This window comes from Pseudonaja textilis, chromosome 2 (genome assembly GCF_049901715.1).
Source record: "Pseudonaja textilis isolate UNSWEBS1 chromosome 2, rPseTex1.2, whole genome shotgun sequence".
NCBI classification, from domain to species: domain Eukaryota; kingdom Metazoa; phylum Chordata; class Lepidosauria; order Squamata; family Elapidae; genus Pseudonaja; species Pseudonaja textilis.
In genome coordinates, this window is record NC_141991.1 from 113,986,753 (window position 1) to 114,001,938 (window position 15,186).

The 15,186-nt window shown below is 41.1% G+C and overlaps 1 protein-coding gene across 1 annotated transcript; it reads left to right on the top strand.

The window, feature by feature from the left end:
• Positions 1–5,477: 5,477 nt before the first annotated feature.
• On the top strand, positions 5,478–14,137 carry BTBD17 (BTB domain containing 17). The gene is made up of 3 exons (XM_026701739.2): positions 5,478–5,642; positions 10,655–10,931; positions 12,976–14,137. The coding sequence occupies exons 1-3, from the start codon at positions 5,549–5,551 to the stop codon at positions 14,054–14,056; spliced, it is 1,452 nt and encodes a 483-aa protein (XP_026557524.1). The 5' UTR covers positions 5,478–5,548; the 3' UTR covers positions 14,057–14,137.
• Positions 14,138–15,186: the final 1,049 nt, after the last annotated feature.

Here is a 15,186-nt window from a genome sequence, read left to right on the forward strand (position 1 = left end):
TCACTCCTCTCCCAGTATGAACTATGATAACTGCTGTCCTAAGCATCTTCCTTCAGTGGTGGGATTCAAATTTTTTTACTATGGGTTCTGTGGGCATGGCTTGGTGGGCATGGCGGGCATGGCAGGGTAAGGATCCTGTAAAATCTCCAGTCAGAGGTGGTATTTTCCGGTTCTCTGAACTACTCAAAATTTCCGCTACCAGTTCTCCAGAACTGGTCAGAACCTGCTGAATACCACCTCTGCTCTTGGTTTAGTTACTAAATCCTTAATATTGAGAAGAGGAAAAAGAGTCTGATCAGATGACACCAAGAACAACAATTACTCTGATAGAGATAAGGAACTGATTTTAATGTACCTTTTCACTTATCCAGGCTGGGTAAGGATAGCTCTCAAGCTTTGACTGAGCCCTCCTTTGCCCTCTGTCTCCAGAAATATTTGTTATTTGAAGTATCAGCTCTGGATGCTAAGGTGCCAAGAAAGCGTAGCTGTTCAATCCATCCATTTGGCCACTAGGAGATGCTCTTTGTCCAGAGTCAAATGATATGAAAACTATTGTCTGGAAGCTCAAAGGTAAAATTACTATTAATAGGGATATCAATTCTATTTGTCTACCATTCAACCTGCCATCTCTATGCCTAGAAGACTACGGTGGAAGAATGTTAAAGGGTTTAACATTAAAATTAAACTAAATAATTAAATTAGCTCAAATGAATTTTATAAACTACAGGCCCTTCAGATGCCATCTTTTGTTGGCTATTTGTCTCATCCTGCAAAGTAGAAAACTTTGCTTTGGAAAATTGAAAATATTTAAATCAGCCCCGAGATTATCAATGGATAAGGAGGTGACTGTTTCAATTTATTAATTCTTTGATTTGAGAATATGTCACTTGAGAAATTTAGATATTTAATTATATGAATGTGAACCATTAAAAGTGTGGTTTCCAGACACAGGTGTTTTATTGGCTAAGTGATTGTTAATGGGATAAAATAAAAAAAGAATAAAATTTATTCTTAACTTACTAATCAAATGTAGATATTGATTCTAGTACAAAAACCTAAAGATAAAAATCCAGTGAGTTCTTAACACTGCAAGAAGAAACAGTGAGCAGATTACTCGATATATTTAAGGGCTCCAACATACCATAAAAATCACATTATTTTTGATTTTAAAAAAAGCAATGTCCTCGCTGCAACTATTCTTTCATCACATTCTTTCATCAAGAATCTATCCATGACCCTTTACACTTATGATAATTCTTTGGTCATTCAGAATGGAAAACTAGACACATAGAACCTGTATACATGCAAGAACATCTCTAAGGGTAGGGTTGCATCTTTTGCCAAGTGAAATAAGAGGGGACATTAAAAGAATAATGGGCTACATCTAGAACCATATAAAAGCCCCTTGCCAGAATGATAAGGAGCCGGGGTGGGATTTAACTGGTTCGGGCCAGTTCGGGCGAACTGGATATTAAATTTACACCTGGTTCGCTGAACTGGTAGTTGAACCGACCGGTTGGCCCTACTCACCCCTCCCCTCCCCTCCCAGGAATTTCCATGAGGCCTGTTTTGGATGCAGGTAAGTGGGTCCAGGCAGAGGCTTTGGGAGGGCAAAAACCGGCCCTCCTGGAAGTTCCAGAAGTCCAGAAACAGGCCTGTTTCCATCTTCCAGAGAGCCTCTGGAGCCCAGGGGAGGCTGTTTTCGCCTTCTCAGAGGCCTGTGGGAAGCTTCTGGATTCTGGGGAAGGCACAAAATGGCTCTCCCGGAAGTTCTGGTAGGCCACGCCCACCCAGCAGCCGGGCAGAGAGTCGGTTGTTGGGATGTTTGCATCCCACCCCTGGACAAGCTTCAATTGTACAGGTAAGACAGCTAAATAGAAGTGATTGGTTCTGAGGACGCGACTCCATTTGCTGAGCCAGGAGAAGTCACCCTGCTGTGGATGTGGATTTTTGCCCAGTGAAAGTCTCACGGAAGCGACCTCCTCTTCCTATCTCAGCACAGACTCGTTTTCATCTCCCCGGGGTCATGCTCTGGCAAACATAATGACTTTCATCTGAGATACATCCAATTTGGTCACAGCTGGGGAAATATTAGCTTGTTCCTATTTATTGAGTAGCTGTCTGGATTTATGCAGACATCTGGGTTGAATTAAGCAAGCAACTGAAGTGTAAACTCTTCTCTGCCCCCTCCTGTGCAAGCTTTTTATGTCTGGCCCGATAGTTTCATTCCCATCTCGCTGCCCAGATCTGGGCCATTCTGCCATCTCTTTTCCCACCGACTCAGTCAAGCTATTTACATAACCCAGGACAAGGAGAATCATTTGAATCATTTTAAACTCACGTTTACATGGCTCCAAGACATTTTGCTCTTTGGCACTGTTAGGCCACTGAGACATTAGAAAATTCAGATAACGAAATAAAAAACTAAAGATAAAAATCCAGTGAGTTCTGAACACTGCAAGAAGAAACAGCGAGCAGATTACTCGATATATTTAAGGGCGCCAACATACCATAAAAATCACATTATTTTTGATTTAAAAAAAAATCCATTTCCCCACTGCAACTGTTTAAATTACCCAACCGTTATACAGTAGCTAGGGGTATTCTTTTAAGAATGTCTCTTCAGATAAAGCTTAATTTATTAATTAAATTGCACTTGATTAGTTGTCACTGGAGGAAAAGCCATGTATAATATTTTACTATTAATTGAACATATGCATATAGAATACACATTATAAAAACAAGGATAGATTTATACGATGATTTACTATAAAGATGAATTCCCATTCTGAACAACTCTGAACAGCAATCTGGATGCATGTAAACATGAAAGAATGTATGACAAATTACAATTAGAAAAACAGAAACAATTACACAGACACACACACACACACACAGAGCACAACTTTTCTTATATTGATGGTGCTTTTATATAAAAATGTCATAACGGAAACAGCTCTGATACAAAAAGGCTGAAATGGTTCAAAAGATTATATTTTTACAGAATGGGACAACCCGCCACAACCAACTCACTGTGGCCAACTCGCTATGGGATAATTCAACAAATACAAAAATTAAATTAATTTTGATGGAACAGTGGCTAATAATAAAATAAAATCAATCCAGAAATAGACTTACAATAATTTTGACGACAACATGTTCATCAATAATAAAAGTAGCTGAATAAAATGATTAACACAGTATTGAATTGTCCCATGGCAAATTATGTCTGTGACAAATTGTCCTAGACCCAAATTTTTATAATATTTTTTCTTGAGAAGCTTAACATAGTCCATATGGGGGTCTTTCCTTATATTGTCCTCATAACAAAAACCATGGTATGTATGCATGCATGTATATAATAGATTTTTATAGCCACTCAACTTGCAAATTGCAACTCTGACTGACCAGTGCTGGATTAAAACCAAACTATAAAGCAACAAGATGCAAACAACAGAAGGAAAAGAAGCTGACGCCAACCCTCAATCAGTCAATTTCCTGCTATGACTGTTTCATCCAGCACCCTTGTGCAATGCCTGGGGGAAAGACCTTCTGCAAGGCCAACAGAGCCAGGATTATTTGAATCTTGGAGCAGAGGTATGTAGCTCCAAAGGGCAGGCAGGCACCATGACAGAGAAGGCACAACTGCTGGGTCCCATAAATGACTCTGTTTTGTAGGAAAGGCTTGGAGCATATCTAACCCGTTGGATTCTATGAGATTGGCAGACTTAATAGGTGATCCAGCAAGTAGCCCAAGACTGTGCCATGTCTGTCTGTCTGTCTCTCTCTCTCTCTCTGTCTGTCTGTCTCTCTCTCTCTCTCTCAATCTGTATTAACTCTCTCATCTCTCTTTCATCTACCTACAGTACCTACTTACCTGCATCTATCATCTACCTATCTATCTATCATCTATCTATCTACCTACCTACCTACCTACCTACCTATCTAATCTCTCTCTCTTCTCTCTCTGTCTCTCTCTCTCTCATCTCTCTCATCCAGCTATCTAGTTCATAACTCAATAAACTCCTTGGTCAACTGGCAATATGGGTTCTTCTCTCCCCATTCAATGCTGATAAAAGATGTGCCATGCCAGGTCAGTTCATTTATGGCTGATTCAAATTCCTTTCACATAACATTTCCGCATGAGCAGATTTAATCAGCTGGATCTTCCCCACACTGTTGATCACCAAACTGGGAGGTCTGTTTTCTTCAAAAGAGAAGAGACAGAGAGTGAAAAGTTAGGATACTCCTCCAGAAAAAGCCTTAAGCATCTTCCATGCATAGACTTGCCAATTTTTATTCTTTTATCTCTTCTTTTGTTCTAATTTTGATACATTGTGAACTGCCCATAATGTGGACAGATAAACCTGGTTTTAAGTTATTAGCCAAGCATTCATTCAATAGATTACAGTATACTGAAGTCTTTATTTGCTACACAGACAAATAACCTCATGAATTTGAAATAGTGCAGGACATTCTAAATCTCTGCTGGGCTGCTGAATTGCAATTTTCAGAGCGCAAGCCAGATTTTTCTTGCTTGCTGCTAGTAAGTATATTTAAGCATATCGTAGTACACTTATATATTTATATACATTGTAAGGGAGATACTGTAACCATATGTAATGCAGTCAAGTCTCTTTTCCCCTACTGTGATACTGCCCAGCTGCAATACTGTGGAAGTACCCTCATATCACTGTTTAGTCCATTAGTATGTCAGATTTATATAGCGTGCTATGTGACATCACTGGAAAACTAGACTGCTCGCTGAAGACCATGATATGGTGGCATGCAACTCTTTTGGAACAAACAAATGTCAAAGAGCAGAATATCCCATTTTTCAGCAAACAGAGAAAAAAATGAAATAAGAAGAAATTTTCTGATATTGAGAACAATTAATCAATGGAATAGCTTGCCTCCTGGAGTTGTGAATATTCCATCACTGGAGGTTTTCAAAAACCAACCAGACAACTGTTTGACTGGGATGGTATAAGGGGCAAGAGGTTGGATTAGAAGACTTTCGAGATCTCTTACATCCCTATGAGATTCTGTGTTCTACGAAGCTCTGCTGTCAACTTTCAGTCAGCTGATAACAATGGACTTATCTACCCCCTATAAAATATGCAAAGACCATAGTTGGGGAGATAATTCATTCCTTTGTAACATTCATTCTATCTTCAGTATTTTTGGACCGTTGTGTGGGGTAAGAAAAGAACTTTTCTAACTTTTGAAACTGAGATACCAGAGAAAGCAAAAGCAAAAAGATGGATGCTCTTTGTTCAACTGCTTAGCTTCCAGCATGCTGAGGAATCAAGGTAGTCTTACTTCTTCAGGGAGACTCTGCCAACCGCCTGGGAGTCCCACAATGCCCCAAAGGCATCCATTCACAATCTTCACAGGTTTCCTTGGTAACAGCTGTTACTAGTTTTCCACCAATCAATGGCATGCTGGACCGGGGGAGTCAGTGTCCTATATAAAGAGTCAGACAGATTAGCCTGCTCAGTTGAGGGCTTATTCCTTCTGTGGACCTTCGCCAGGAGAAAAAAAAGCCATGGCTAAAGGGCTAGGGACCCAGCAAGCTGCACCCCGGCGATGGGTCTGCTTCTTGGCTGCCCTGTCACTGCTGTGTCTGGCTGTCCAAGCAGGTAAGAGGAAAGGCTTCTGAGAAGGGACACTCCAGGTGAACTTGCTGGGCTTGGTGGTGATGGAAATGTGGCATGGGGGTCACATTTTGTGCATGGTATGAGTGTGGAAACACCAAAAGAGCTAGAACAGGGAATGCTTGTGGCAGAATATCGGAATCAACAAAGGCTTTTCTAAGGGGTGCTGACCAAAAGTGTGTTAGCCACGTGTAATGCATTTATAATAGATTTTGTTAAAAAAAATCAAATATTGCAGCCATAGTTTGTCATATAACTTCAGCATGAGGAAATAAGAGGGAATGAGTTGGCCCCTTCTTTTCCACAGAAAAGCCTTCCACACTGCTGATTCCAAGGTTAGAAAAGCGCTTCGCTCATATTCAAGAGCCCAAGAAGTCGTGATCTTGCTCTCTAACTATTAAAGCTCCTTGAGAAAGCAATACTCTCAAATCAAACTAATGTGTGTGGTTTGAACACTGTCAAGAGGGCTTCAGACCTAACTCAAACAGAGTGAGGATTCTCACAGCTTTGAAACTCTGGCCCTTTCAGTTTTCATCTAGCAACTTTACTTGGTCTTTAAACTCTGATTCAACAGGACTGTACTGGAAAGAGAATACATGCCATGGTATCCTATTTGTCTTCACAACAGCCACTTGGATTATGGCTGAAATAGAAAAGGGGGTTTCAACAACAATAACAAGCAACACGGACAACCTCTGGTACCTTTTCGCTGCTGGATTTCATGTTGTTCAGAAAGGCTGCATCTTTTACTTTCAATCTCCAATTTGCCTTGATCAGAGCGGGCTTTGTTTCTAGAGGATCCTTTAGCTGAGATAAAGATTCAATATATAAAAGTTATATAAAAAATAGCTCCCAATCGTGAATTTTTATCCCATTCAAAGTCCCATCCAGCTGGATTATAAACTGATTCAACTCAGACTTTTCCTTTTGATTTTCTTGCACCCTTCAGTGCCAATTGAGTCTGGTCTAGATTATATATATATAAATGTATATGTATATGTATATATGTATATGTGTGTATACATATACATATACATTTATATATATATATATATGTATACATATAATATATATATATATATATATATATATATATATATATATATATATAAATGTATATATATATGTATATGTATATATGTATGTATATGTGTGTGTGTGTGTGTGTGTGTGTGTGCATACGTATATCTGTATCTGTATGCGTATGCGTATGCATATGCATATGTATATGTATATGTATAAAATCTAGACCAGACTCAATTGGCACTGAAGGGTGCAAGAAAATCAAAAGGAAAAGTCTGGGTTGAATCAGTTTATAATCCAGCTGGATGGGACTTTGAATGGGATAAAAATTCACGATTGGGAGTTATCTTTTGACTGCATTTACGGTGCTACCACCTATGTGAAAAGAAAGATGATATTGGGAATCTGTGTTTTTGTGTTTTAACTCATTTTTTGACATTCTAAATGTTAGCTATTAGCACTTAGTGGCAAGCCAAAGGCATGAACTTTCTTCAGTTGTGATCCAAGAGGTGGGGTGAGGTGGGGAGTTGGAAGTCAGGGTTAAAATGAGAAAAAATTGCCTCATTAATATGGTCTGCCTCACTGCGAAACAAGCATATCAATTTCCCACAGCTGAATGCAGGAAGCACCTCACATAAATATCAAACAATTCTGGAATACGGATATGCGGAAGCCCACAAAAAGAGCTGCAGAGAGATGGACAACATGAGGCTGAAAGAGGACATTGTGTGGTTGTTTCTCTTCTCCTCTCTGGAGCGAAGAGTCACCAGTGCTTTTCTTTTTGAAGTGATTTCAACAAAAGTGATGTTTTCCTCGAAATAACCACATTGGGTGCCTTTCTCTTTAAGAAGCCTTTCCCCACCCCACAGTGCCTCTTTGTCCTTGAGAGAGAAAGAGAGAGAGAGAGAGAAAGCAAGTTTGTTTACTTGCCTTTGAATGTTACCCTTTTATCCCTTGCCCAAGTTGGACTGGACACAAGAACCAAGCCAAGAGATGGAGATTGTGAACAGGCTCAGCTTTCTTTCCTCCAGGGTGGCCCTGAAACACATCTTGGCTCGGGGAAAGCATTTATTCATTGGGTGGCAGTGATTTCATTGAGTTAATGATGGCTAGGGAGCCAGAGGCTCAGATCCAACTCCCGAGAGTCGTAAGCGCCTGCTCTGACACCCTCAAGGAATATCAGGAGTAATTGCCATCCTCATGAGCTTGAGACCATCTGGTGTTATAGAGTGTAATTATAAAAGGCCATCCCAAATTGCAATAAGCTAGACACGGTGAGCCACAGTCAAACCCTGAATGTGCCAGTCGTCTGGGTTCACTTATATAGATCTAGAAAGGATTACAGCAGTTTCTCAAAGGACAGGAATATAGGTTGCATAAATAAGTGTAAATAAGAACCTAATGCTCATATTCTAAAGTCAATGAATTAAGCACATCCCTTGATTGGAGTCAACCTTGAGCATCTTTAAACACAGTCTTGTTTTGTGCACCAAATGAAGAGTCTTTCAAAGAGACTTTTTATCATATAATATAAATGGATAGTGTGCTATGAGATAGCCTTTCAAGCCCAGATATCATTTCTTTCTTTCCTGCCTTTGTTATTTTTATGAATAACTCGAAGTGGCAAACGCATCTAATTCTCCTTCCCTCTGCTCTTTTTCTCACTGTGAGGTGGGTTGGCTGAGGGACAGTGAATGGCCCAAGGTGGCCCTAGCTGGCTTTCATGTCTAAGGCAGGACTTGAACTCATGGTCTCTTGCTTTCTAGCCTGGTTCACGTCTATTTTTTACATCTGTCTCACTCCCTCCATCGATGATTACTTATCATAAACACACATATACTATGCATGCATACACATTTGCACCTTACATCAAATCAAGGATAGGTTGCTTTCTCCAAAGTCTAATGATTATTTCCTTAGAAAAAAACACAGTCGTCAGGAGAAATGCATAACCCAGGATTGTTCCTCTTAATTAACTCCAGAAAAAAGTTGTTGGTCAAACACTTGATTCCTCGTGATTCAGAAATCATTGTCAATATCCAATACAACAGCAATCCTTTCATATAAGCAAAGTGGTTATAAAAAGCTTTATGACAAGATGTTGCTTTGAGTCTTATATTATTCTGCAAATAATATTTCTCGTAGCTTTGAGCTAAGAGATTCTGAAATTGTAATGGATCTGAACAAGAGAAAAAACATCTATTCCTGATTCTTTGCACATGCAGAACCGATTGTAACTGTTTGATTTGTGTGTGCCTTTGAATCAGTGTTTACTGCTGGCAATTGACTGGCTTAATTCCTGCAGTTTTCTTGGCAAGGATTTTCAGAAATAATTTACCCTTGCCTGCTTTCCAGGGTTGAGAGAGAGGGACTGCCCCAAGGTTGCCCATATGACCTTGTGTGTAAAATAGGACTAGAACTTGTGGTCTCCTGGTTTCTAGCTGTTGCCCTAACCACTGGACCAAATTGGCTCTTTATCTGCTTGGTAAATGACAATAATAAGGAGCAGCATATCCTATGAAGACACTGCAAGCAGAATCCATCTTTGGGGCCCTATTATTCACTTACACCAATTCAAGTGGAGTTGTCATTGTCGCCCATCACCAGGAATCACTACCACAGAATTTCATAGCAGTGAGTGCACTCATAAACAGAGCAACATATCTAACAAAATCATTTCAAACTTTAGGTAAGGAAGCTATTCGGGTTATGAGCGCTTTTAAAACTTTATTTATGTGAAGGGTAGTGCGTAACCTTGATGGGCAATGTAGTGTTTCCCTGGTAATTATTCAAGCCACACTTAGAAGAATAGGAAGCTTGAGTGTGCAAATAAATTATGATGTAATGCTGGAGTCATTCCTTGCTTTTTCCCTTTCTGCTCTTTTCAAACCCTGTGGTTAACGTTCACATTGATTTTAGACAGAAGTAAACTGAGATCTGAGATTCCCAGAAGATCCTTTTCATGACCAGCAGGTTCTCTCCAGCCCCAATGGGTATAACTCAGCAGCAGGGTTCCCCATCATTTTGAGGCAAAAACACATGAATGGGCAGTGGAAACTATACAATTGTTTCTAACAACAAGGACCATAAATGCTGCCAAGCCCTGGACAAGAATCCTGGCTCTGTTTGGTCGATTCTGCCTTCCTCCAATGTGAAAGGAAACAAGTAAAAGAGAAACCTAGGGAGCAATTTTGTTTCTTTCCCTAACCCACAGATGGGTAGATGTTTGATGGCCCAGGGACCCCAATTAATGCTCATCAGTCCCCTAGACAAAGTAAATAACCATGGTTAGCTGGAAATGTAACTGAGAGTAATTACATTACTGTGTGTCAGCTGGTGCTCCATTCAAAATCCAAGAAAGAAATACTTAGACTTCTTTGATGAGGCAGGTGGTGATGAGGCTTCTGTCCGTTGACCTTGACATAGTTTGATAAAGAGTTGCAGCTGCGCAGAGCATAGATAGAAACCTAAGCAAGAATGTACCCTCACCCACCAGTTTATACAGTTCTGGTTTGTAACACCTAGAGCTCACTTCCCATAACCATCCCCCCCTCCTCCCCACCCCTGTTACTTATGACAGCCAAAAGATGCAAAAAAGCAAAGGGAGAAAATCTTGAAGGCTGACACTATGAAAAGCTTCCAGCCTCTACAGAATGTTTACCTTTCTGCTTAGCTGCATGGAGAGGGACCCTGGGTGGGTAGAATGCCACAGAGAAAAAAATATGCCATACTCTGTTTGTTTTCCCTCTTGCTTGCATAAAGTTTGGTGCAAACTGATTTGAATTTGCTAGGAGGATATGTAACAAAATCTGGTTGCAAAGATACTCTTAGCATCACACACTCTTGGCAAACTCCTGACTTGTACCAAACATTAATAATAACATGTCCCAGTTACAATGCATTTTCTTCTGTCCTATTTTCCCGGTTGAATAATCTCACTGCCCATTCCTGCTATTTGATCCTGTCACCTGCAGTCCAGAAGGCAGATACCATCGGGGATCCCACGGTGGCTACCATCAACCACTCGCACTTACTGCTGAAGCGACTTCAAGAGCTTCTGCTCAATGGAAACACCAGTGACACCACCCTGAGGGTCCACACGGCTGGCTCTGATGAAATTAAAGTCTTCAACACCCACCAGCTGATGCTCAGCTTGCAAAGCAAGACCTTTGAGACTCTGTTGCAGAACCAGACTGTGCTTGATTTGCACGAGCCACCCGACAACGTGGCCCTTTTTGAAAAGTTCATCCGGTAAACCGGCGGTGGTGGCTTGCTCTCCATACAGAGAGAGGGAGGGAAACATTGTGGATTAGAATGTAGTATGTGAATTGTTTCCATGGTCTCCATACAAGTGGGGGCACTAGACTTCTGAAGGCAGAGTTTGTCTTTCAGATTTTCTTATGCATTTGATAGTTGTGTTAACTGTGCTAAAGTGAAACTAACCTTTAGAAGACCCTAACTGTTAGGTCCCACTGTTTTGGAGGGAAATTTAGAACATTTATATTTGGGTGGGCTTTTTCTAGTTCTATGATTGGTTAAGGCCAGGGGTGGGATTCAAATTTTTTAACAACCGGTTCTGTGGGTGTGGTTTAGTTGGTGGGCATGGCTTAGTGGTCATGTGATTGGATGAACATGGCTTGGTGGTCATGTTATTGGCTGGGCATGGCCAACTCAATATCACTCACATCGAGGCACGTATCTCTTGGCCTGGCCTCTCATGACTGTGGGGATGCTGCAACAGTCATAAGTGTGAAAAATAGTCATAAGACACTTTTTTCAGTGCCATTGTAACTTTGAATGGTCACTCCACACAAGCAAAGTACCAGCAAAGGAGGGGAAAAAACTCCAGAGACATTCCTGAGACAGGAAGTCTAGTCCTGCCAAGAATGTAATAAGGGTTAATAGACAGGCAGTTTCTGTAAGCAACACCAGAATGTTTCCTTTCTGCCTTCCTTACAGGATTAGGCCAGTAATTTCTTCTAACCACCAGTTCTCCAAATGCTTAGAATGTTAACTGGTTCTAGCGAATAGGTGTGAACTGGTAGAATCCCACCCTTGGTTAAGGCCCTGTGAGCCTAGAGTATAAATCACAGGCATTTTCCTGCAGTTCCTCAGTTCCACTTTTGAGTCAATAAATGCTGTTGCAATTATGCTGGTCTGGTTCTTGCCTATTGAAGCCCACAATACAATAGATTTCTCTTCCTTGTACCTAATGAACTTGTTTTGCATGACTTTGAATAAAACATTGTCAGTGATAAACAGGTTTGAGAACCAGTGGTGGGATTCTTTTTTTTTTTTTACTACCGGTTCTGTGGGCGTGGCTTGGTGGGCATGGCAGGGGAAGGATCCTGTAAAATCTCCAGTCAGAGGTGGTATTTGTTGGTTCTCTGAACTCCTCAAAATTTCTGCTACTGGTTCTCCAGAACTGGTCAGAAAACTGCTGAATACCACCTCTGTTGAGGACATTGCTTGCTAACATATGGAGGGCTTTTCTGCATAACCTAGGTATCACACCATCCTGCTTGTTCTAAGGGTTATAAACATAACAGTAGATTCAACTCCTGGCCATTATGAAATAGCACACACTTCCCTTAGCTCTTCCAGGGGTTCCCACCTTCCACTTGCTGTTTAAAACCGTTGAGGGGAGTCGTATTGATGTAAGCTTGGGATGTGGGCCTGTCTTCCTGTTACCCGCTTGAGATTTCTGCAAGCATTTTCTCTTGCTGGGTCATTTGTCACCATTTTTCAGTACTGTTCTCTTTTAGGCAGCATGGAAATTGGGACTCGTCTGCAAGTATCAAAAGATCACCTTTCCCGTTTCTATAATCAATTGAATCAAACCTGGCAGCACAACACTAGATTATTAGGGCTTAGAGATATGGCAGAAGATGTGGGGTAGGGTTGGGTTAGGGAAGCAGTTCTCTCCTTTAAATTTGGGGTTGCAGATCAGTTGGGAGAAAGGAAGTGAGATAGAAATGGCTCTTTAGCCACCACAGTAAAGCTGCTCTTGCTCGCTTAAGCCGAATAAGCACAGCAATATCGTTCACATGTGGATAGCTGGATGATTTTTTTTAAAAAAATGCCCACCAACGGACACACATTCAGATTTGATACTCATAAGAAATGCATACTACTTGCAATGCTGAATCAATTAGGGGATTGTGTAGATGGCTAAACAGATAGATCCCACTACCTCTTTTGTCCCCATTAAAAGGGAAGTTTTATTGTCAAATGTAAGCATGATGATGATTTAATTTGGCATGGAAAACAGATTCTCATTGCCTTCTTTCTCTAGGTATCTGTATTGTGGCGAGATCTCCATATACCTCCACGAAGCCATCCCACTTCATCGTCTAGCCAGTAAATACCACGTGTCCAGTTTGCAGCGAGGGATAGCTGAGTACATGAGGGGCCACTTGGCTTGTGAATCAAGCCAAGGGCATGTGGTGGGATGGTATCATTACGCAGTGGGGATCGGTGACAAGGCTCTGCAGGAGAGCTGCCTCCAGTTTCTGGCCTGGAACTTCTCTGCTGTCATGAGTAGCCCCGAATGGGCCTCTGTAAGCCTAGATTTGCTACTACTGTTGCTTGAAAGATCTGACCTGGTCCTCCAGAGTGAATTGGAGTTGTACGCAGGTGTAGAGAAGTGGGTTACCACATATCAGCCTGAGGACCCTGTAGTGGAGAAGATCCTGAGATCCTTGCGGTATCCTATGATCTCCCCCAGCCATCTTTTCCACCTGCAAAAACAATCTCCGGTGATGGTGAAATATTACAGCACTGTGCAAGATCTGCTCTTTCAAGCCTTCCAGTTCCATTCAGCTTCCCCAATCCATTTTGCCAAATACTTTGATGTCAACTGCAGTATGTTCCTGCCCCGTAACTACCTCTCCATCTCTTGGGGGTCCCAGTGGGTGATTAATAACCCTGCCCGAGATGATCGTAGTACCAGTTTCCAGACCCAGCTGGGCCCCAGCAACCATGATTCTGCCAAGAGAGTGACATGGAACGTCCTCTTCTCTCCTCGCTGGCTCCCAGTGAGCCTGCGTCCTGTCTATTCCGACTCGGTCTCTGGAGCCATCCAACCTATCAGAATCGAGGATGGACGCCCCCGTCTGGTTATCACTCCAGCCACCACCAGCTCAGATTTTGCAGGTGTCAGTTTCCAGAAGACCATTCTGGTGGGCGTCAGGCAGCAGGGCAAACTCTTTGTCAAACACACCTATAACTTCCATCAGAGCACAGATGAAGTTGCCGATTTCCTGATATATGCTGACTTGCAAAAGCGCACCTCTGAATACCTGATTGACAACTCTTTGCATTTGCATATCATTATCAAACCCATCTACCAGTCACTCATCAAGATCAAAAAGTAGAAGGAAAACGGGGGAGAGACAGCTGGACACATCATGGGGAGAGAACCATTGGTTGCATTGGAGGATAGCAGTGATTCTACCATTCAGTATTACAAGTGTTTGGCATAGGCTCTGCATCTTTCAAGTCCTATTGGCCCTGTTGGAGAAGCTCTGAGAATTCGTTGTATAAAACAAGCTTCCTTTGACTGGAAACTTTTGTTTTCCAGAGGCAATTAATCAGGGAGCAGAGGGTTCTCTCGTCTGTCTTCCCATTGTTTTAACTTAAGGTTTTATCTCCCTTCAATCTGAAGAGACTCAGGTAGAACTGGAGATTCTCATGGTGCTTTGGAATAAGTAATTATCGAAGATGTCACATAGGATTTCTTTTGTCTTTCTCACCTAATTAGAAGTTGCCTTATGTTCCCTTTGTTTCCCCGTTAGGTTTTGTTCCCTTGAGATAATTACAGACTGATATCTTGGCAGAAAAACCTCTTTGGAATTAAATTGAAATTCGTATGTGGCTATTCTTCTGTCTTTGCTTCCTCTAGTTCTTTATATACCAACTGCAGGGAATTTCCATGAAGATAATGTTATGTGTGAATTAGGAGTACTTCCCTGAACCAGTTGAACATGGTTCTACAATATGGATTTCTGCTAGTTTTGTATTGGAAGTGTTATTGTTACTCGGCCTATTGTCACCTTAGTCATGGAGATTCTGCAGATTTTTGAAACCATATAAAGTTCTGCAAAAAATAAAAAATCCATTGCTTGTCCTACGTCTACTGCTACTGTCCATAGCTTTTTAAACAAAACTTAAATGAGTTATTTTGATATTGGAACTGTCTTATGTGGAATAGGAATGGTAACTAAAATATTACAAAACTGGTTGAAAAACAGGCCGTAAAAGCCATTATATTTTTACAATCTGTGTGATCAAGTATATGTGAATTAATGGCCGGACAATATCTTTTCAGCACTCTGCAAATCAGAAATGTCTGATCATGGCTACTACCAAAAGGAAAATGCAGATTAAGATCCCCATTTCCTAATACCACATATTTCAAATAATCATAAGCAACTACTGCAAAAAATGTAGTGGACACCATCCTGCTTTAAAAGGTTTAAGATGCCAATTCTTAAATCACCATTTA